Here is a 23632-nt window from a genome sequence, read left to right on the forward strand (position 1 = left end):
GTGTGGGCAGGCTTGGCGGAGAGCTGCTCGTTTTTCAGTGCCATTTCCAGCTGGGCAAAGGCCCCACTTCCATCATCTTGGAGACTTCAATAACGTGGTAAATGACCCGATTTTGCTCTGTCACTCCTTTCCACACACGTATTTAACAAATTCTTTGCCCAGTTTTGACAGAGATGGCCTGCACCCACAAAGTTTATCCAAGTTGTTGGGTAGATGGCTCAGGTTCTCAGCCCTACAATGTCTGACACCCAAAAACTGATCTATTTGACCCGTTAGTTCTTCAATTTACAAACAGGACAAAGATCCCACGTGCTATTTAGAGAAACAGAGACTAAGGGTTGTTTCCACCCAGTACCCAAGCTTCCTTTCTTCTTCTTTCTCAGGAGGCTGATGAGTGCGGTCAGCTCAAGTTCAACAGCAGTGATTTATAAAAAATGTCACTATAAGTGAAGTCATGCATGTATGAAGTTTTCTGCATGTAAGCTGAGGGCTTGTGTTCATTTACCCACTTTTTCAAAGATAATTTAAATGTAGAAACAGATTTCCTTTTACTTTGGAGTCAAAGACCAACCTTTATATGTGATATGACCGTGAGGAAACAGATCTCCACAAATGTCCTGTATAAATGAACGTAATACTGCAGTTTACAGACGTTAGGGGAGACCAAGGCCCTGAGGATGCAAATTTATAATGGCTGTGTGAGCCCACTCCCTGCTGTCACTGCATCACAGTAACAAAATGATACACTTGCTTTGCATAAAAATAGTGATAAAAACACAGAGACATTTTTTCCACTTATTTATTACATTTGGACCTTTAAGAAACATATACCATTAGATATACCACTATTCAGTAAAAATCTATTCTAGTTTTTGGGAAGCATACGTGTCACAAACTATCTTGTTTCTAGTCTCCAAGACTTTACTAAGAGTTTATCAAAAAGGTAGACTCTGATCTATGGGATCCTGAGCCTTGAGGTTTTGAGTTTTGATTCTTGTAGAACAATTTCAAATGAATGAACTGAATTCCCAGCTGTTTTCCTCCTGGAATGGTCTAAGCATTTTGAAGTTGTCTAGTCCACTGCAATATTCAATTCCTTAAGCTTTGTGATCTATTCTGTCTTTGGAAAACTTGGTAAAAAAGTAATTTTTTTTTCTGTACAGTAAGGATGAATTTATCAGAACACACCCGGTATGAATTATAACAAAAAGCAGTATACATAATGTGTATGCTCCATGTTCGTTTTAATGACTACTTCATAAGCTGGTAACTACTCAAACTATGGAGGCTATTTCTGGATCAGTAAGACCCAAACTCAGTTGTAGTCAACACCCTAACACAACTCTTGGTACTCCACATTGATTAAAAATAAAAAAGGGTAAGTGAACAAATACATATTCATACATGATTACCTTTTCAAGAAGCTACTCTTTGTGGAAGAATACAGGGAGGCTGTTGATGGGGACTGGGAGGTTTAAAGCTATGGCTTTGGTAAGCACCCCAGTGAGCTGTAGGAAGGCATTTTTAAGAGTAGATTGTGCAGCATCAAAGGATAACTCTCTAAAAGAGGTGGGCGTTTTCTCAGTTAATTTAAATTCTGAGGCTTTCAGTAGTTGAGGGCTAAAAATAAGACCCAAAGAAAAGAACTAACTTCATAACGGCTTAAGAAAGGTGACTGTGCCATTTGGCTCGTGATGCTAAATGGTCCAAAAGCCTTTGGTGGTATGATATGGACAAGAAAAATATTAATACACAAACCACATAACACCATTAAAACTCAAAAAACATTTTTTTTTTTTCATTTAAAAAAGTATTTAGAACACATAAAACAAGGCAACATTTATTCTTTCTTCTCATCTTCTGGTGTGGGGTCTGTCGGTGGCTCCTCCACTGTTGCACTGTTGCTCTCTGAGCCAGTGTTACTATCACTGGTCCCTTCCTCGGCCATACTGTCCACCCCCTCCTGCCCGCTCTCCTTGTCCTCAGGAGTAGATGTGCCTTCTTCACCGTTCTGTTGGCTTTCCGTTGCTTCTTCAAGGTGTGTCTCCTCTGTAATCACACATTTGTCACTGTCAGTTCCAAGATAAAAATTTACTCTTCTAATTATGCTATGCTGTCCAACGTGGTAGCCACTCACCACAGGTGATGTTAAGCATTTGAATGAACTAGTGTGACTGAGGAACTGTTAGCACCTTTGAAAACAATTTGGATTTGAAAAATCTACTTTTCAGCTGTAAATTTACAAAAGCTAAATACAGATCACAATTATTTCTGATGAAAACTTAGCTTCTAAATTAGATGTGCTACAGGTATAAAATACACGAGGTTTTGAAAACTTACTATGAAAAAGAATGTAAAAAAACTGATACTTAAAAATGTTGATAACTGCTTGAAATATTAAGATATCCTGGGTTAAATAAATATATTATCAATATTAATTCATTTGTTCTGCTTTACTTTAAAAAGTGTTATAAAATTAATAATCACACAGCGACTTACATTTTATTTCTATTGGACAATGCTGTTCTCTGCTTTGGGTTTAATTAGTGGGAAATGACATAAGGGCAGTATTTCAGGTACTTTGTTAAAATGTCATGCTGGGCTGTTTTCTGTAAGCAATTAAGAGCATGAGGTTTTTGCTCAAATAGTCTCAATTTTGTTTTTTCCTTCAGCCTCTAAAAGGATAAAATCTGAGTAAAGCCCCATAGGCATGCTCTACTCACAGATGACAGAACAGAGGCCAAACACAGAGTGTTTTGTCTAGTTGCAAAATGAGCAAAGAATCATACTCCATACCCTAATTCTCAAGCTCCTGCTTTAATCACGGACATGTACTTATGCTCCAAACTTGTTAAGATAAAAATATGTTCACAAAAAAACAGAAAGGCTCAGATAATTAAACTTAAAATCTATCTGAAATGCTAATCTGAATTAAATTTTTAATAACATCTGGTAAAGAGATCTATATTCCATTATATAGAATAGTTTTCCTGATGTCAAATTGGAAATTGTCAGTTGAATGCCAAGTATGACTACTGTCTCTCCCCCTTATTGCAGTGATGGTCCAGGGAACCTTTGGCTGTATTTCCCATAATACTTTTTTTTTTTCTAAGATTTTATTTATTTATTCATGAGAGACACAAAGAGAGGCAGAGACATAGGCAGAGGGAGAAGCAGGCTCACTGAAGGGAGCCTGATACGGGACTCGATCCCAGAACTCCATGATTATGCCCTGAGACAGAGGCAGACACTCAACTGCTGTGCCATCCAGGTGTCCCTCCCATAATACTTCTTTTTAAAGATATTATTTATTTATTTGAGAGAGAGAGACAGAGAGAGAGAGAGAGATCATGAATAGGGGGAAGGGCAGAGGGAGAAGGAGACTGCTATGTGGGGCTCTATCCCAGGACCCTGGGATCATGACCTGAGCTTATGGCAGACACTTAACTGACTGAGCCACCCAGGAGCCCCTCCCATCATACTTTTAACTTAGTCCTGTTTACATAGGGCACTGGGCAGGGTCATAACAGTGCCAGAAGGTAAAGTGATCTCAAAATTTCTAGTAATCAATTTAATTGATATTTTATGTGAGTTTTACATCTTATTTTGTGCCTTGAGGAATGCTTTTAATCAGGAAAATCAGAATGCCTGGAAGTAAGAACTTCTCTTGGATCAAGTCAATAGACCGTTTCCGTAAAGACTAGATAGTAAATATTTTGGGTTTTGTGGGCCAGGCAGCCTCTGCAACTACTCAACTATACTGTGGTAGCCCCAAAGCAGCCACAGATAATACGTTAACACACAGGTAAGGCTATGTTCCAACAAAACTTTACGAAAACAGGTGGCAGGACAGGATCTGGCCTGCAGGTTTTACTTGCCCAGCCCTGTCTTAGGTAGATGCTTGATCTTAAAAGTAACAACCACACACTATGTTTTAGCAATAAAGGTTAAAACATGGAGTGTCATTACTGTGTCAAATCCTATACTAAGTGATTTTACATACATTTCCTTATTTGTCCTCTAGAACTCACTGTCAGAGGCCAGTACTAAAGTACTTACAGGTGAGGAAACAGATTAAATAATTTATCTAGTCATAGGCTAGCAAGTGGTGAAAGAGTATTAGACCCAGATCTGTCTGACTCCAGGGCTAGTAACCTTAACCATTCGTATCATTCTACTTTATATGCCCGAGCTGGAAAATGGCATGACTCAATCCAGACAAACAGCCAAGACCTCAAACAGCCAGACTACGGACCAATGCCCCACTGCTCTTTTGTATTGACACCAAGATTTTATGTGAATCTACCACAGAGATTAGGATTTGGAAAGGAAATGTGTAGATCATATAGAGAATAGCCCTTGACCATGACTTTGCAGTCAGCTGGCAGGTTACCTGTCTCCATAGGGATGCTTTCGTCGTCCTTCTTCTCCTGGGTCTTACTAGCAGCTGGCTCTTCCTCGGGAACCATGCTGCTCTGACTACGTTCAGCTTGCTCTGCTGCTTCTTTCTCCCTCTCCTCTTGCCTTTTGCGAGCCTGTTCTTCTGCCTGTGCAATTTCAGCGGCAATCTTTTCCATATCCACTTCTACTTTCAAACCGCACAACTAGTAGTCAGAAAGAAATACAACTTTCTTAGTAATGTTCTTTTCTTATAACCTCTGAACCAGAGGAATTATTTCAAAAAGTGGGTTTTCCTGGCTATGAACTATATACATTTTGGGAGGGGGGTGGGAACGGACGTGGTTTGAAGCTCTTGTGTCTATAGGAAAAAAAAGTTGCTCTATCGGCCACTTAACATCAAGTATTATGGGACAGTTGGTGAGGCAATGCTGAAAGCACTGGACTTATATATATATAAGGCTTCCATTTCCTATTTCAAGATACCAAACACTAGGTTTACTTGTGTACAAAATGTACACCATAAACTACATTAAATGAATAAATCTCAATAAAATGGAAACAACTCATGACAGCATGAGTTTAAATTAGACACCGGGGGTCTAGGGTCTATAGGCCTAGTACATATGTGTATACTATATGATATTTTAAACCTATTGAAATTTTGCCAGAAAATGGGAATAACTTCATAAAAGCAAACACGTTACCAGTTAGAGCAAAGTTAACCCTGTTTCAAAGTGAATAACATTTAATAAAAATACTATTGTGGAGAAAAGAAAAAGAAAAAAGTACCAGACACAGTGATAAAAAGTACAGTGAACACATTAAATTGATACCCTTTTAAGTTCATTGTTAAATGAATCTGTGCTTTCTAGGAACTTCCTCTTCTTTTCCTGGTGTCGCTCCTCTATCTGAAGAAGTTCAGCTTCTAGTTTTCGCTGAAAGACATGATCAGCCTTTATTATTATTGAATTATTTTCTCAAAAGCAAATGGCAAACATAAAACATATTTCTCAATGGCCCATGCTTTTTCACAGCATGGCAAAGGTTTTGAATTTTGAAATTAAATCATCTATTGTACAATATGTCTAGCTAAGATTTAAAAAACATAAAATGTGGCACAGAGGAGTGACTACAATTAACAAGTATATGTTAAAGAATATTGTTTCAGGCCTGAGCAATGTCTTCAAAAAAATATTTAGTTAAGCAGTAACATCTGAGAAGATGTCTTAAAATTCTCCATACACATACTTTCCATCACAAGGGTCTGTGTTACAGTTTTGATGACAAACATTAAAATCTCTGGGAAACCTCTACCTCCTCAAGCCTCTTCCCTGAATGAGGACCAGGTAAGATGGAACACAGAAATATTTAGCCTGTACACTGATGCATGGCATACAATCATGCCACTGGGGCTCTGTGACATACACCCAGTTTATTGTAACAAATGCTTTGTGACTTTACCTGATGAACCATTAAGGACTGGACCTGTCGTTTGAGGACCTGCATTCTAGCTGTTGTGACAACTGACCGAACGTCTGGCACCACACTCTCACTAAGGATTTCACTGATGAGGCGGTGGTTTCTCTGGAAACGGGCAGTGGCTGTATGCTTCATTGAAAAGCCATCATCATAATCTGGAATAAATAAGATGTCTGGAAATGAGGTCACTAGTAACCATAAACAGGAGAGAGTAACAATGTGAACACCTAATCACCAAGGAGCCATGGCCCTCACTGGCCTAACAAGGGGAGAAGCTTCCTTGCTCAGCAGGGAGTCTGCTTCTCCCTCTCCCTTCCCCCTGCTCATGCTTGCTCGCTCTCTCTCAAATAAATAAATAAAAATCTTTAAAAAACAGAAACAAACCCAACGGGGCCTTACGGGCATCGTAGGAGCAACGGGGCAGTCATTTGATTAAAAACCATAGGGAGGATTACATAATGTTCATTGGTCAGGGTACTGGTTATTCTCCTGAAATCTTTAAGTGATGATGAGTCTCTGAGAAGGACTTGGCTGAAACACAAATGATATAAAACCATGTATCTTCTGGCATGAAAATCCAACAATGGGAGGGCTTGCGTGTTACAGCAGGACTGCAGTGCTGCTGAATGGTTTCCTCTTTCAGTAGTAATTTAGGGCATTTATATGTGATGACAACACAGGAGCTGGACAGCGTCTTTGTCACCATATGACTTTAATACTGAAGTATTAAAAATGAAATGAAAAATGCCCACTTGCAGAGAAAACATGAACTCCAGCAACACTGTGTCTCAGACTGCCATATACATCTTATGCAATTAAAAAACCATTAAAGCCCTAAAGTAATTTTATAGGAAAAGAATGTTCACTACCAAATTTTACCTTTAATTTTTATCAATCTACACATGTATAGAGTTGTCAGCATGTAAAGACATTATACTGTTTCGTTCCCTCAAACTCATATACTTACAACATGGATCTGATTTGTATGCTTATTTTCAATGGCTATGCAACAGTGTTTCCTTCATCTCAACCCTTGTCTATCACCATTGTGGTTTGGGGCATATCTGCTAATAATCCATACTATCATTTAACTTACTTAAATTAACTCACTTTAAAAAAAAAGCTTCCTCTTAAGCAATACACATTATTATAAAAGTTCCTTTCTGGACTATCTAATTATCTCAGCCTCCCACCAGAGGTGGAGGGACCACGCTTTAGGAACCTTTGCCAGCGGTCCAAATTGTACTGCTTTGTCACAGTTTAGCACCTCCTTTATTATTTGGTAATTAGGTAGTTCCCAAAATCTCATCATCATAAACACCATGGCCACAGACTGTTTTGCAAATTATTTTGTCTCCTTTCAAGTAATTTCTTTAGGAAACATACTTCTGAAATGAAAATTACTGGAATATAGGATACCATTAAAAAAAATTCCATGACTGGGACACCTGGGTGGCTCAGTGGTTGGGCTTCTGCCAAAGGCAGATCCTGGGCATGATCCAGATTCCAGGGCATGATCCTGGAATCCGAGGACGGAGTCCTGCATTGGGCTCCTCATGGGGGAGCCTGCTTTTCCCTCTGCCTATGTCTTTGCCTCTGTGTCTCTCAAGGAATTAAACAAAAAATCCACGACTTTCCTGGGTTTTTTGGGGGAAGTCTTTCATATTTGCACTTTGGATTATACATGGTATATTCATGCTACCTCTATCTAAATTATATGCTTCCTTCTTTCATTTATAGGGCTCTAGTGTTGACCACTGGTAGGGGAAATCAAGTCTTAGCAATCTGGGCTTGTCTTTCCTTGCACTTAAGAGTTGTCTGACTTGGGGCAGCGGTGGGCTTATATTTTCTAGTTGTTTTCTAATTCACTAGCTATTTATTTTACCTCAGTCTCTAAAATGCCATTTAAAAAACCCTTCACTGTTTGGAGTGGAGTGCATATGCCTTCTCCGTAAGAGCAGCTGGCAGCTGCTGTGCTGCTCATAGGGGGCTGTCCTTCTCTTGGATCGGTGCTCATCCCCACCTTGCAAATCTTCCTTTTTCTGCTCAGTTCTGGGGTGAAAAATCCAAGGTCTAAAGTCACTCTTCTCCTGGCATCTTCATTTCCACCTGTCCTTTCTTACCAGCAGCTTTAAGTTCCTATCTTAAACTTGTAAAACATAATGGGCTGAAATCGAAGGAACAGAGAAGAGGATCTTTTAAAGACTGTTCCTGAATGAGTCTCTAAAGTCCTGCTCAATGCTTACACGGTCTCCTTTCACCTAAAAAAAAATGTTAATTGCTTCTACTTGTGGCTCCCATGTGGCTAGTCTTGGTTTATACTCTTCTACTGATTCCTCATCCTTCTAATTATTCATAGACTGGATCATCTTTTTAGTTCTGCAGGTTTTTCTTGCTTAATCATCCAATTTGAGTAATTTTTTAAAAAATATTTTATTTACTCATGAGAGACATAGAGAGAGAGAGGCAGAGACACAGGCAGAGGGAGAAGCAGGCTCCCCATAGGGAGCCCGATGCAGGATTCAATCCCAAGACTCTGGGAATCATGACATGAGCTGAAGGCAGATACTCAACCACTGAGCCACCCAGGTGTCCCAATTTGAGTTATTTTGCTCTGTGTTTGCTAGTGTGTCCTTACCACTGCTGATTCCATTTAACACTCGGTACTGTTTCTATTCCATATTTTACTCTATTATTTATTATTATTATTATTCTATTCTATTCTATTTATGAGAATATTTGTCAGTATCCCAGTCCATTCTTTTTAAAAACATTGTTTTCCTTCTCCTTTTAGGTATACGTTTATCCATGTTTTTAGGTGGCATTACTGTTTCCTCTCTCTGCAGTATCTTTAAAGTTCTTACAAGCCTCCTCTGTTACCCCTACTCTGAAATGGGATCTTATTTTCTTGATTTTTTCTTTTTTTTTTGCTTGTAGCTAGAGCTTCTGGCCTTTTCTACCTCATAGCAGCACATGAGAAAATGTTATTTGTACAGCAGGTGTGATTCATGGAGGAGTATGCTCCCAGATGCAGGTGGCTAGCTCTGAGGTTCCTTGCAGCTTCAGATCCTGCTTGGCTGCAGAGACCAGGGGTAGAATCTGTACACCTGCAAACTTGTCATGGGATGCCAATCAAGATGCTCTGCTATTTGTATGTGTGTATAAAGTTTGTATGTGTGCACTTCCTCATGTTTATCATGAGCTATGTTGATTTCTGAATTAAATAGAAAGAAAAATTCCAAATACTTCTATCCACTCATTAACTTTCTCCCTTAAGTGCCTTTAATTCAGCAAGTTTAAGGAACCAACAGGAAAACAAGATATAAATAGAAGACATTTAGCTTTTTAAAAGCAGTTGCGGCAAAATTCTGATTATGACTCCAAAACCTTCCCTGTATAAAGAATCTGGTAAACTATAAATAGTTTTTGCTGTCTTCTACACTAACAAGGATATACCTTTTTCTTGTGGGAAATTAATATATCTTAAAATAATTACTCAAAATATTAAAATGGCACTTAGATATGCTTTGTTTCCCATTTAGGATAGGAAATAAAATAAAAACGTAAGAGATTGCTTTTTTTTTTTTTTTTTTTACCATCTGGATCTTCAGCAGGCTGAATGCTCATGTAAGGTTCTCCTTTCTCCATGCGAGACTGTCTCTGTCGACTTTCTTCCTCTAAAGCAGCTTCTGCACGACTTTTCGCATTTATGTAAGCAAGGTATGCGGGGGAATTATGATAGGCCTTCATAGATTCATTGTACTCTATCTGAAATTCAAATGTTTTTCAGTTTTATAATTAACATATTGCAGGTTATACAAATACTTTATCTCATTTGACTATCAAAAGACATAATTATCTCCTTTTTACAGACAAGGAATCTGAAGCCTAGAGAAATTTGACTTGACCAAGGCAGAGACAGTAGAGCCTCAACTGATTACAGCTTTTGTTTTTTATAAACAAGCAAATGTTTATGCATTTTATATATTGTCTCCATCCCACTGTGATCCCCATTCTACCTTTTCTGCTTCGTATTCGTTTAAATATTCTTGTTTTTCTTCATCAGTGAGATCTCGCCACATGCCACCAATAATCTTGCCAATCTCCCACAACTTTAGGTCAGGGTTGGAAGCTTTTACTTGGTCCCAGACCTTAAAAAGGAAACATGAAATTTTTAGGATGCCTAACAATACAGACCTTTAAAAATATTTTTTAACATAGAAACTTTTAAACATAAACAAAAACAGAAGGAATAGTATTGAATCCTTATGTTCTCATCGGCCTGCTGTAACAAAATTCAATAGTTGACCAATCTCATTTCCTCTGCTGGATTAATCCATGGCAGATCTCAAGATATCTCCAATCACTGTTGACAGTTAAGATGAGCTAACCCAGTAACATAGTCTCTCTCTAAAAGTTCACAGAATTTAGAAGGAAAGTGGTTAATCTGTATAATACAACAGACCATATCTTTAAATATATGTGTAACAATTGTGACCACAAATTTCTAAATAGTGGTGAAAATAGCTAAATGCTCTTGCTATTAATAAAGATACTGGCTCTATTTGTTACTTTAAGAGAACACAGGTTCATAACCAAGCCAAACCAAACCACAAGGGAAAATTCAAGAAGAGTAAAGAAAATGAAAATTACCATAAGCTTATTGTATAGATATAACCCCTGCATTCTAGGCCTTTTTTAAAATTCAAACATAGAGTTGCTATTCTTTTTATAAAAAATAAAGAGTCTAATACATGTGGTACATATGTATGCCTTTTTTCACTTCAGATTTTTCTCATTTCACTGAACTTCTCCAAGAGGCTATATAACATTGTCTTATGGATTTAAACTATTTATTCAATGATGTTCTTCTTGCTGGATTTTACTTCTGGAATTCTGAAATCAGAATTAAGTTCTTTAAAAACTGCAATTCCTTATCCTTTCTCTCTAACTATGCACAGAAACACTGGCTAAGCCATTATGAAATCTGATATAGAGCAAAGCAGCAAAGAGCAGTCCTCATTCCCTTTTGGCACCTAGCACCTACCTTTCTGCTGTACCTCATGTAGGGCATCAGCGGCTTATCTGGTGGCTTTGGGGGTTTTGGAATCGTAATACCAGAGGATGCCTACAAAAGAGTTAAATACATTCATTATTCACTTGCAAGTAGTTAACCAGCAAAATGAAAAGAGAGCCCTTAAAAAATTCTAATGCGCCTTTCTTCTACTGGTCCATGGATACAAGATTCTTATATTTTCTCCACTGAAAATAGCTATCTCTGCAAATTCAGAAATGTTCACATCAAAAGAAAATAAAGAAAATGACTTTAGGCACATAATTTTAAAATATTTTACTTAGCAGTTTTTTGCTACTGGTTTGACAACCTGGCTGTGAACAAATAACATATTACATAATAATCCATACATCGAAAAAATATATATGTTTACATATCACATGTCCCACATTTAGGACATAACCTAACACCCTTTTACTGTGCTTAATTTACCATTACATACAGTCAACACTTGATTATCTGCCCAAGTCTAGGCTCCTTCAGAACTTACCACTCTCACACTGTCTGTGGGGGACTTTGTATCTACCTGTACTATTTCAGAAATGCACTGCACCCCTACATAAAGAATACCCCTGCAAAAACTACCTTCTGGTTCAAGACGGAAAACAAAAAAACTTTCCTTTATCAAGACTAGAGATTTTATTTTTTCTTAAGGTTCTAGGACCATATCTAGTGGCTTTCTACAAAGTGGATCAAAAGTATAAAGTCATGCCTTTTCTTGTCCTTAGTCCTAATAACAACATAGGAATGTACCAAGAACAGAGAAATGGCAAACACAGGGCCCAATTATTTTTGAGGCCTTATACTGATTACAAATTTTTGGCTTTGTGGAGAGAAAGAAAAACAAAAGGCGGAGGGGAGACGAAAAATATTTCTTAAAAAGGTTAAGATAAAGGTAGGATAGAGGGGGGGAAAAAGGCCAAGAAAAAGATGAGAAATTGGTTCTTTCTATGGGCTAATATCTAAGAGATACCAGGTACTGTCTAGTGGGTGACCCAGATAACTCCAATCCAAAAGTACTTATTTCTGAGCTTAGTTTCATCTTAGCATACATGACTACATTTGGTTAAGGACCCAGAATAAATTAATAATGACTGAATCACATTTATTTTCTCTCAATTTCTAGGAGACAATGGATATTGATGCTCCTTGCCGGGCGAGGGTGAAGAGGTGCTGGCTTCATTATCAAAAGACAGGGACTGGTGAATCCCTGTAAGGAGTCTAAATGAGTGACATTTTGTTCCCTTGCTCTTCAGCTGCTACTGTGATAAAAACCTGGACAAACTCCTCATTTTTTGAGTTGGGACACCAATTATGATTATTTTTTATCCGAGGGCTCAGAGATTAGTGTGTCCCATTCCACTGTTTTCAAACAATGCTTCCTCCTCCTCCGACGAGGGTCTTCCTCCAACCCTATTTACTTGCGGTAACTCTGCTTCTTCATACGTGAACTTGTTAGCAAGGATATCACCTTTGAAGCAGTATTTCCTCTTTTCTTTCCACTTCTCCCATACATTCACACCACACCTCATGCCAGTGCCCATGCAAACAGACCTTGTTTCTTTCTTTCTTTCTTTTTTTTTTTTCAGTCAGTATTGGGCAATGGAGTGAAGCGAGCCACAGGGATAGACACTGTCAACAGCAATGGTATGAACAGGCCATAAGAGAAGATCTGTTTCAAGGTCTGTAGCTCTGTTAAGGAGGGGTAAAGGAACTCCTATGAGGCTAACCTTACATCACTGGTTCAGAGCAAGATTCACAAAGGTCTGAATTTTCATACATGCAGTTATTAGAAAGCATTTCCAATTTGTATCCAACACAAATTTTCAAAATTCCATAAGGTGGGTTACAAATAAAGTTGGAATTGTCCAATAATTGAAGTTGTAGACCACTCCTAACAAATTTCCTTTAAAGAGATAAAGAACTCTAAAATGTCTATATTTAAATGTATTGAATTAAAACACTTTAAAAACAAATTATAGTAATATATGCTCTGATTACTTTTCAAAGAACCACAATTGATAACATTAATGGATTTGCTTACTCTTCCTCTTTTCTTCCAAAGGAAGGGGTACCCAAATTGTCTACATACTAAGGCTACATTTTCATCATTTGAATGAAATGATCTATATTTGACTAGTCAATTTATAAATACAAACAAAGCAAAACAAAACCAAAAACAATAACCAAACTTAAATTCTAGCTGGTTTTCAGGACACTAAAGATGTATATCACTAAACATCTCTAATTTATTTACCATCTCAGCAGACATCTTCCTACAATGTCTTAAACATTACCCTTAAAAAAAAAAAAAGCAGTTTGAACTGAAGACATTTTAACCTTATTTTGATAAGAGTCCATCAGAAACAACCCCTGCTTTCCTGCCTGTACTCCTCTGGCTTGAGGAGTAAAAGCTGCTGGTCCCTTTACTTTTGAGGGAATGTTTCCCTTCTTAGCGGTTTCCTTCCTTGTTTCTATCAGGAAAGGTACCTCTAGTAGGAAATGTCCCTCTCTATAATTTTTTGCTTCTAACTGGAAATGAGTTGGGGGAATGTAAGTAACATGCTTGTTAAAACTGTGCTAATATAAGAGTAATTACTGGAGGACACCTGGGTGGCTCAGCGGTTGAGCATCTGCCTTTAGCTCAGGTCCTTCCCGGGGTCTTGGGATCAAGTCCCCACAGAGAGCCTGCTTCTCCCTCTGCCCATGTCTCTGCCTCTTTGTGTCTCTCAGGAATAAATACAATCTTAAAAAAAAAGTAATTATTGGGAATTGCCTATGAATAAAAACCATGATTTTGTGAAATTTATTTTGATCACTCAAGAGATTTTGTTTCTTCTAATTCTCCACTTTCTCTGGTAGGGTTTTCTTCTAGAATGAAATTTCCATTACAGTACAGAAATAAGCCATTTTTAAAATTTTGTCTCAAACTTTTCACACCTGTACTTAAAGAGAATGTTAACCAACATTGGAAAGGACTAACTAGGAATGAATTCCATCTCATCGCTATTGCAGGTACTCCAAAAAATTTCTGCAGGCTGTAAAAAGTCTCGAAACTATTCAAGTGTACTAGAATCATGAGGGAAACCAGATTTCTGTAGACCTACAGGAAGCTACTTACTTGATAGGGCTTCACAGACTCATTTCTTCAAATTAGTGACTTAAGGCTATTAGCAAACGATAATATCAAATAGGAACCGAGAAAAAAAAGGTAACACATCCTTGGGGGTCATCTTAAAATAAAACACTTTGATAATAGTCAAAATCAGATCCATTAAGTCCTAACAAAGTTTAAGTTAGATATATAAAAAAAAGTTGTGTAAAACTTTAGGCATAACTAATTTTCTCATACTGTGATTCAGTGACCTTAAAAGTTGAAGGGGCTGAGATTAACAGGCTGAAAGCCTTCAGTTTCTAGGCCCCTTCAGGTTGAGTCTAGGTTGCATACACTTTTTGGTACTATGAGGACAATAATACCAAGAAAACCACCACAAAAAACTAAAACACCAAATCTTCCACATCCAATAACCCTCCTGTATTAATCTACCCCAAAGCTAGTGCCCACTCCAAATATTGGGTTCTAACATCTCCCAGAGGAAATGAGGAGAAATATAACTGACTCAGGTCCTGAGACAGTGGGTGACTTTTCCTTTTCCTACTGAATGATCTCTCTTTATTAACAGAGAATTCCCACAGATATATCCAAGTTAGGAACAAAACGCTTATACAAACTGAAATACAAATGATGCTTATAATAGTTATCACCATTTCTATTCCATTAACATAGATAATCAAGAGCTGACTGTATAGAGCTATTAAAATGTAATCATTCTCTTTTCCCTCCTCATGAATAATTTTCTGCATTAACATGAATGATCCAAAATTGATTTTGCTCCTTGTTTAAATTAAAATGCTCTTTATCATTGGATAACCTTGCCACCTGTTATACTTGTGAAACACATTTAGGCCAGGGAAAAACACGTACCAATGCACATAAAAATTGTATGCATTGTGAAATGCATACATACACACACTTTGTCAAAATTCTTTTCAGATACCATGAAATATGCATGGCACATAAAACTTGATATGCTTATGAAGTACAAATTATGCAGAAACAATGAAAAATTTAGACAAACAAAACCTATCAAGCTAAGCAGTATGCTTACCAAGATAGACATACAGTTTGATAGTTACAAGTTTTCTGCTCTAGCTTGACTACAGGGTGAGAGGGCTCTTTTGAAGTCACATTAATTGAATTATTTATGAATACAGCAAACAAAAACCAAGTATTAAAAAGTTTACAGCCATTCTGGGTTGTGTAAATTCTCACCAATGCCACATATATGTAGGTATTTGGCTTTTGGATTTATTTTTATTTACTTTGGCAAATAATTTTTACATTTATTTCTTTGCTAATTAAGCTTCCTTGAACATAGTTTAAGATGATTCTAAATTAAAAATCTGAAGTATTATCACCCAGTTTGGGTGTTTTAGGTTGATCATTTAAATGAAACATCCTCAGTTTTGGAAATTATACCGCCTGTCCTATAGATAAATGCACTTTTAGTTGTAGGTATCTAGTTTGGCATGTCAAATTAATTTCATTCAACATGCATTCTGAAATTCTTTGAAGTTACATAAAAATCTTTTTATAACTGGAGAGAAATGAATCTCAGAAAATCAACTATTAAATCCAAAAGACAAATAATTATGTGCAGTGGTTCAAACTGGTAGGCCAGCGGCAATAAGCTCAGGCCCATAAGCCTGGCTTTTATTAAGAAACTGAGTTCTTGAGACTCATGCCAATTACCTTAAATGGAAGATACTCTATCTCAAAAAGGGTATTTTAACCATAAGAAATTCTAGGTTTGTCTACATATAGTATAAGCAGTTAAGTGCCCAGGGCTTTAGCTCTACCAACCACCAAACAGAATGGATTCTTCTTTTCTTCTATATACATATCCAGATTTCGCTATTTTTTTTCCTCCAGTGTAAGATCGTACAACGAATGTTTAAAATAGTCAAAAAGCCAGGTTAAAAAAAAAAATTTTTTTTAAATGGCTGTGCTGATGATTCAAAAGGACCTAACTCTGGAGGCATTTCTGGTCAAATCCAGTTGTTTGCCGGATGCTGTAATAGTTGATTCTCCTACCGTGACCCGGCTGTTGGTGCCCGGGTTCCCTCCCAGCCTGTAGTTGTTGTAGGCGAGATGACTGTATGGATTGTATCCCACAAACCCTGGTGTGCTGGGCATTTGCTGATGGAAACAAATGAGACAAAAACACGAATGAGAAATGAGCTCAAACGAGGAAAACACAGAAATGAAAAATGATCTGCATATGGCATGCAAAAGCAACCTGAATTTAAACAAGCAATGATGTGTTGTAATTGTTCTTTTTCTTTCATTGAGAAACCAGTCTGCAAGTGTTTTTGTTTTTTTTTTCTTTCTTCCCTTTCTTTCTCTTTGCAGGGGGCCAGTCATGTTTGTTAGTGTGAACGTGTGTGCTTGTTTTTTTGGAATAAGCAATACACTGAAGTGTCTCAAACATTCCGGATTACTTTATGATCAATAATATAGCAACTTAGCAATATATGTCTGAGATAGGAAGGCCTGCAATGTGATAAACTAGAAGTCTGAAAACACTTTACATGCAAAACAAAACGTGATTTACTTGACAGTTATGTAGATGCCGCCAATGTATTTAACTACTAAAAACAAAAACAAGAAATGGATCGTTTTCAGAGACAATTTTAAATCATTCTATATAATGTGAGAGATGAAAAGATACTCAAATCAGGAAGCCAGAGTTGTCCATAGAAAAGAACATATGTGGAATTCAATGGGTGTCACATACATGATTTCAAAACAAAGACTTATAAGAAATGCATGGATTTCATTTGGGGGTACTATCTCATCTTTTAAACCCAGTCATTCTTTTTTTTAGGCTTTCTCTTCCATCTCTTCTTTGATCCATCTTCCATAGTCAATCATGAACACTTTCTGCCTTAGTTTTAATGTGAACTACTTTTCTAGTTGACAGACTTGAACTTTCTTTTTTCATCTACTTTCTTGATAGCTCTGACTCTTTCAAAACACAATTGCTCCAATGGAATTTTTGGGTTTCGTGAATTATGTGTTGATGTAATCACAAATGGGCTCTTATATAGCAGTGCCTTCATGGTTAATACAATGACATCCAATGTTCATAAGAATCAAGGTATAATGCATAAAAAGGATGTAGCAAAGAGAAACCAAAAGTAGGGTATTTTACCTAGTGAAACTCAATCAAAACAGCTAATTTAAACATGCAATTAACAATATTAGTCCTCAATTGTGGAATGTAAAATACACAACACATCCCAACTAAGCTGTGGCTGTTATAAACACAATTTTCTAAAACATGCCGCTGCACATATCCTTAGTGTCCCAAAGAAAGATATTCAAGCAGATACTACATTTGAAACTCTTTAGAAGAAGAGAACTGATCAATTCTAGTCTGTATAGTTATAAAAGACGCAAATTAAGCATATTTAAGTAGGCAAAACACAGATGAAGTATCAAAGGCACAAAAGAAGTGTATATTACTTAGAGTGGTACATTTGGGTGGTGGTGGTGGTGGTGGTGGTGGTGGTGGTGGTGGTGGTGGTGGTGGTAGTGGTGGTGGTGGTGGTGGTGGTGATGGCAGAAGTATGGAAAAAAAAGAGGAAGGAGGATAATTCATTCAAAATCCATTCTGTTGGATGTGCTAATCCCTAGTCTTCTTTATTTTATGTGTAAATGTGAAATTACAATGGTACAGAAATAGGACTAAAGAAAGGCCAAAAAAAAAAAAAAAATCCCTCTCTACATTCGAGAAGTCATAAGGGGACATTCGGTTTTTGAGCTATTTTTATTATCCCCAAAAATCAAGTTTGTCTTCCAGAGATTATACACTGTCAGAGGCAGTATGTACGTCAAAATGACATCTTCAAAGTTTGCATAAAGAATGAGAATCACTGTTCAACATTATGAGGCAATAATGTAAGAAAATTAGGTAAGGGAATTAAAAAAAATCAAAACTAAAACATTACAATTATACCATTTCCAAAATTGAAGTACATGGTTAGCTCTTTGAGGTCAGAATCTCAAATGTTCAACTCCACCTGTATAGCCACTAGCAGAGTGCCAAGGAGATGGTCATAAGAAATGTTCTTTGATTTAAGAAAGAAAACAAACCAAACACAGGACTTTAAGATCTACTGGAAGTAACTTTAGAAACTGTATGTTACATAAATTGAAATGAGAACCTGAGATACAGTATCTCTTTTAAGAAGTATTTTACTAAGGAAAAATAAATTGTTGATAAATAAAACTAAAGCATACATCTGAGGGTTAGTAAGAGAGTCATCTAGTGGAGAAAAAAATTACACAAGGACCTAATTAGTAGGCGAGCCTGCAATTTGGGGGATAAGGGGTAAGGAAGGAGGGCTAACAGCTGTTAAAGAACTGCTTTTGTAGGCTATGGTCAATGTTAAGTGTTTTTTTTTTTTTTCTTAAAGACAAAAAACAAAAAACAACAAGGAATCCTTTTCAGCAAGGCCTGAACAGTTTGTTATATCTGTTTTGTGGATTGGACGATTATTTTACACGCTGTCCAAGCTGGGCCAGAACTTGCTCGGTGATAAACCTAGTTCACAAGTATGATTTAGAAATTTGGAAACATACTCAATAGGCAGGATCTGACCCACAGATAATGAAATCCTTACTTAAACAGCTTGAAAAATAAAAATTTATAATGAGTGTTATTATAGAACTGGAAGCTTTATTGTTTAATATGAAAATTATATATAAACAAGGAGAGAAAATATAACCAGTTGAAGGTTAGGTTTAAAAATAATAACAAATGCCAGAATGAGCATTCACTCAGTATCAACTCTTGATAGAGATTAACTAGAAAGAGGTGTTAAACTTATCATTTATTTCCCATTAAAAAAAGAACTGAGCATAGGAGGTTGGAATTTCAGCAATATGTTTCTTAAGATGTTGGGGTTGGTTCAAGGTAAGATGCAAAGAGTTATTTTATTTAGTAGGAAGTGCTGTTTTTTGGCTGAATTTTTCATCCTGTTGCTGTGATGATTGAGTGACTGTCACTGGAAGACATCTGGGTTTTTGTATCAAGGCCAGACTTGGCTATTACATTAACAAGAAAATTAAAACTTACTGTTGCAGGAGCTGGGGTGGGAGGTGGGGCATAAGATGGTCTTTCTGTTTGAAAGAAAATAAATAACTTCTTGTAAACAACTGAGATATAATACTATGCAACAAAACTACCAATGGTCCTGTTTTGAAGAAAAAAAATGAGAGTATTTTGGAATTCCCATTTGCTAGGGCATTAGTCTCTTATTAATAGATAAATATAAAAAATGAAACTTACTTGACATTTTGGAAGATTAAGTTCTCAGTTCCTTAAGAATGAATCTGAGACACTAAAATAAAAAAAAGAAAAAAAAAAGAAAAAAAAAGAGAATCAAAACTCAGCAAGCATAAGAGATGTTCTCCTAAAGAATAGGGTAGTTTAATTGGTATTTCTTAGTAAAATTACACTATCTTCTAGTAATCAAATCTTTTGCATATTTTACTAGTTCTTATAAGTCATGTGGTTCATCAGAATTAAACAACTAAAACAAATTACTCGGGATACTAAAGGTGGTATTAGACATGTACTTCCAAGTTTTTTTGTATATCAGGCCACCTCTTGCATGGAAAACATTTTGCTAATGCCATGTAAACATTTAATCAAACTGATAAAAATATAATGACAATAGAATGTGATTTATTATCAGGGCCCACCCCAACAAGGCCTACCAGATACTATACTAACAGCTCACTGATCAACAGCAGCTCTACTTCTATTTTTTTTTTTTTTCCCCCAGCTCTACTTCTATTAAAACAAGGCAGCATTTTATTCCTGGAAGCAGTGCAAAAGGTAACTGGTTGATAATGAGCTTTACATTCTCTTATAGTGGTAAACAGCTTTGTATTTCCTGGGAATAACTTTTGAGCAACTACCTGAAAAACTTATTAACCCCTCAAAGCCCATTTCAAAAATATATCTCCTCCAATGGGACTTTTCCTGATAAATTACCTGGGGAGAACAAACTGCTTCCTTCTCTGTACTCCTATCCAATTTACATAAATCTATAACATTGTTCATTATATTGCATTATACCTGCGAGTACGGCTAGATTGTAGAACAGAGGCCTCTCATTCATTCTTGCAGTCCCAGCACCTAGCTCAATTCTTACATTTTGTCCTAGTATTACCAGCTCAGAACAATAACATACACGTGTGAGCTTGTGAGATTGCTCCTTACGTCAATATACATCACACACAATGTGTACAAAGAGACAAACATTCATTTTAGGAAAAGAGCAAGTAACTTCCATGACTGCTGGAGTACTTTCTTCGAACGTTATGTCAACAAGCACGATGCTTTTGCTTCTTTCCTACACTTTAAGGGGACTCCCTGGAGCATGAGGAGTAAGAGGACTGTGTGGAAAGAAATATTTTTTCAACGGCCCGACCTGGGTCTCTTCCTCTTTCCTCAAGGAAAGGGCAGAAACCATGGATTTCGGTGCAGATTTCCTTCCTGCTATCGTTTGGGGGCTGGGGGTGGGGTGGGGTGGGGTGGTGGGCAGCGTGCTGTCAACAACCGGTAGGCCTTGCTGTGGGGAGCCCTGACAATAACTGCCAAAGCTCCCTGGTACATCATCACACTTTACTGTCAACACTTTACAATCCTTGCCCTCGCCTGCTACGGTAAATTCTAAGTAAGAGTGGGCTTGTACATTCGTCTGCCACAGGGACCCGTCCCTGGCGCCTGCCATAAATACTAGCTGCTTGTTGGGACACCTTATATACGAGGAAGGCTCACCGCTTATCTTGGTTCATGGTCACAACCAGCCTACCGTGAGATATGTTTGGACATCCCTACTTTGCACGTGGGAAAAAAAAAAAAAAAAAGGGAGTCTCGGCGAGTTTAAGTAACTTGTCTCAAGCCGCACAGGCAGGAAGTGCCAGAGCTGGGTTTCAAACCCAGGCCAAACGGTTTCAGAGCTTTCGCACTCCACTCGAAGCCACCCCGTGGGTCGCTGCCCAACCGGGGGGAACCACCTTCCTGGGGGGGGAGGGGAGGGGAGGGGAGGGGAGGGGAGGGGAGGGGGCTGGACCACGGGCTTGGCTCGCCCCTAGGGCTTCCCCGGAGGTCGTTTCCTCTAGGTTGCCGTGGAGAACGCGCTTGACCAGGAACTCCACTGAAGAGGGGACTGCGTGGGTGGCGTGACCCATTCCGCGGAGTGCGTGGAAGAGGCACATCTTGCCTCCGGGGAGGGGCCCCAGATGGGACTCCCTCCCGGCCCCCGCTCCGCTAGGCCTCACGGAGGCCGCAACCGGCCCCCAGCTCTGGGCCCGCGGCCCCGCCTGAACCCCAGCAACCCCCGGGAACTCGAGGTCCAGCCAAGCCGGGACACCGCAACTCGCCACCCTCCCGACCCGCTCGGGCCCAGTCGGAAACACTCACCCGCGGGCAGAAAAAGCGCCCGCAGCTCCGGCCTCGTTTCTCTTTGTCCCGCGCACGCCCCGCCCCTCGCGTCCGGAGCGTCCCCACTCGCACTTTCCACACTCTTCTTAATTGTCTTCCAGGCCTCACCCGACTCTTTAAAAAACAAAAACACCCTCCAGTTGAGGATGCGGTGAAGCTTCGTCAGTCAGGGATTTTTTTCAGGCCCCATACGTTCCTCCAAACCGGCGGAATGTGGGCATTTTCGGGCTGGGCGCCGATTCGTCACGGCGAAGTGGGCGGAGGGGCCCGGCGGCGGGAGCGGCCTGGGCGGCCGCCGCGCGGGGCCGGAGCGGCTGCAGGTGGCTTGGCGGGAGTCGCGGGCCTCGGCTTCCACGAACGGGGTTGCTCCGGGGCCGCCGCCGGAGCCGCCGCGGCCGCTCCCGCAGGTGGTGGTGGTGGTGGTGGTGGTGGTGGTGGTGGTGTTTTCCGGGTTCTTCCTTGCTCGCGCTTTCGGAGCCAGAGCACGAACTCGGGCGAGCCGAGGATGGAGGCGAGGACCACCGGGTTCCTGGAGTTTCCGTTCCCACGCGCGCCCCGCGGGGCTTCCCGCCTCCACGGCCGGGCGATAAACCTTGACCAAGAATGCAGCGCGGGGACCTTTTCGGTTTTCCCCAGCGCGCGGGCGCTGTGATCGCCAGGTTTCTGCGCCGGGGCGCAGAGATGCCAACCCCCTCGGCCAAGGCTGTGCGCCCCTGCGGCGCGGGGGCTGCCGCGGCTCTCTGCCCGGCGCTGCCTGGGCTCATCCCCACCTTCGGCTCAAACTCACCTGACCTTCCGGGTCCTGCTCTGACTCTCACTGTGGTGCCCTCTTGGAACCCCCCCCCCCCCAATAGTCCTTCCCCTGAACTCGCACGGTTCTTCGGTGACTTTATTGCACTCTGTGCCCTTTTCCCTACCTACGCTGGTTTACCAGTTAGTGCGCCTTTCCTGGGATATGTCAACACCTGGCCCATGCCGTGGGCCGCTGTGGAGGGACAAGGATCTGTAATTGCTTGAAAACGCTGTTGACATTTAGAGGGACTGATTGAATTCTTGGGCTGCTCTTGGGGGCTTTTAGGTGTGCCAGCAGGGACCAGGGCATCCCCAGAAGTCTGCAAAGCCAGCCACAAGAGAGACATCTTGTCTAATTCTTCTGCTCCCAATATTTTCATACTCATAAATAGCGGTCAGTGAAACTAAAGGGAAAGGTTGAAAGAGAGGTTGTCAAAGGATAATAGGCCTGAGTGATACTTGAGAGAATGTACAGTTGACCCTGGACAGTGGTGGGGGGGATAGAGGGGTGGGTTAGGAATGCTCCCTAGTTGAAAATCCAGCTACAACTTTTGATTTTATTAACTATAATATAATACAAATATAATATAAATATAATCCAGCTATAACTTACCTACTAACCGTCTACTTTTCATTGGAAGCCTTACGGATAATATAAATGGGCAATGGTTAACTCGTATTTTGTGCCTTATATGTATTATATATTGTACTCTTACAGTAAACCTAACTTTGTCTTAACGGGTTTTTTTTCGTTTTTTTTGGGGGGGGGAGGGGGCATTTCTAGGCCATGCTGTTCCTCTGCAAGTTGTTTCAAGTCGTTGCAAATCTCAAAAAAATTTTTCCCGTGTATTTATTGAAAAAAATCCACGTGTAAGTGGATCGGCACAGTTCAAACCCATGTTGTTCAAGGGTCAACTGTACTTGAAATTGCCTTTTTAATATAAAAGGGTCTGAGACATGTAAAAGATTAACGAAGATACATGAAAGCTTCAGCAAGGATCCCAGTACTGTCTTGCTCTGATCTTGTCTCACTCCTTCAGCCTGGTTTCTTCCCTGCACTTGGGCTTATGGTGGGGCAAGTACGTTGCTGAGGCAAATGCTCTATCCTTGCATCACTTAGGCAGTCCTCCGCAGGTGCTGGATGTTACACTGTAGTGAGAAAGGGGTGGAACAGGAATGGTGGAAAAAGAAAGGAGGGGGATCTGAGTGGAGCAGTAACATTAATACACTTTCCTACCTCCTGGTCTTTACTTAAATGTCAGACCTATTTAAAATTCCCAGTCTCCACTCTCTCCATGGTCTG

The 23632-nt window shown here is 39.4% G+C and overlaps 1 protein-coding gene across 5 annotated transcripts; it reads right to left on the minus strand.

Annotated features, from left to right (window-relative positions):
• Positions 1-1770: 1770 nt before the first annotated feature.
• Positions 1771-21814, minus strand: SMARCE1 (SWI/SNF related BAF chromatin remodeling complex subunit E1). 5 transcript variants are annotated; one of them, XM_072780470.1, is made up of 11 exons: positions 21517-21814; positions 19372-19423; positions 19159-19202; positions 16047-16214; positions 10928-11008; positions 9900-10031; positions 9477-9648; positions 5863-6035; positions 5235-5336; positions 4394-4604; positions 1771-2049 (listed from the first exon to the last, which is right to left on the minus strand). In XM_072780470.1, exons 2-11 carry the CDS (start codon positions 19376-19378, stop codon positions 1841-1843), a joined length of 1299 nt encoding a protein of 432 aa, XP_072636571.1. In that variant the 5' UTR covers positions 19379-19423; positions 21517-21814; the 3' UTR covers positions 1771-1840. The 5 variants fall into 5 exon arrangements, with proteins under 5 accessions (XP_072636571.1, XP_072636573.1, XP_072636572.1 ...); XM_072780472.1 differs by having other exon boundaries at positions 16110-16214; positions 21517-21809; XM_072780471.1 differs by lacking the exon at positions 19372-19423 and having other exon boundaries at positions 21517-21810.
• Positions 21815-23632: the final 1818 nt, after the last annotated feature.

Source organism: Canis lupus, chromosome 16 (genome assembly GCF_048164855.1).
Source record: "Canis lupus baileyi chromosome 16, mCanLup2.hap1, whole genome shotgun sequence".
NCBI lineage: Eukaryota > Metazoa > Chordata > Mammalia > Carnivora > Canidae > Canis > Canis lupus.

Excerpts from the sequence above, each read along its gene's own strand:
- SMARCE1 (XM_072780470.1), bottom strand. Across the intron at positions 9,649-9,899 it reads ACGAATACGAAGCAGAAAAG|ATAGAGTACAATGAATCTAT; the intron begins GTAGAATGGGGA and ends TTTGAATTTCAG. Across the intron at positions 2,050-4,393 it reads AAGCATCCCTATGGAGACAG|AGGAGACACACCTTGAAGAA; the intron begins GTAACCTGCCAG and ends GTGTGATTACAG.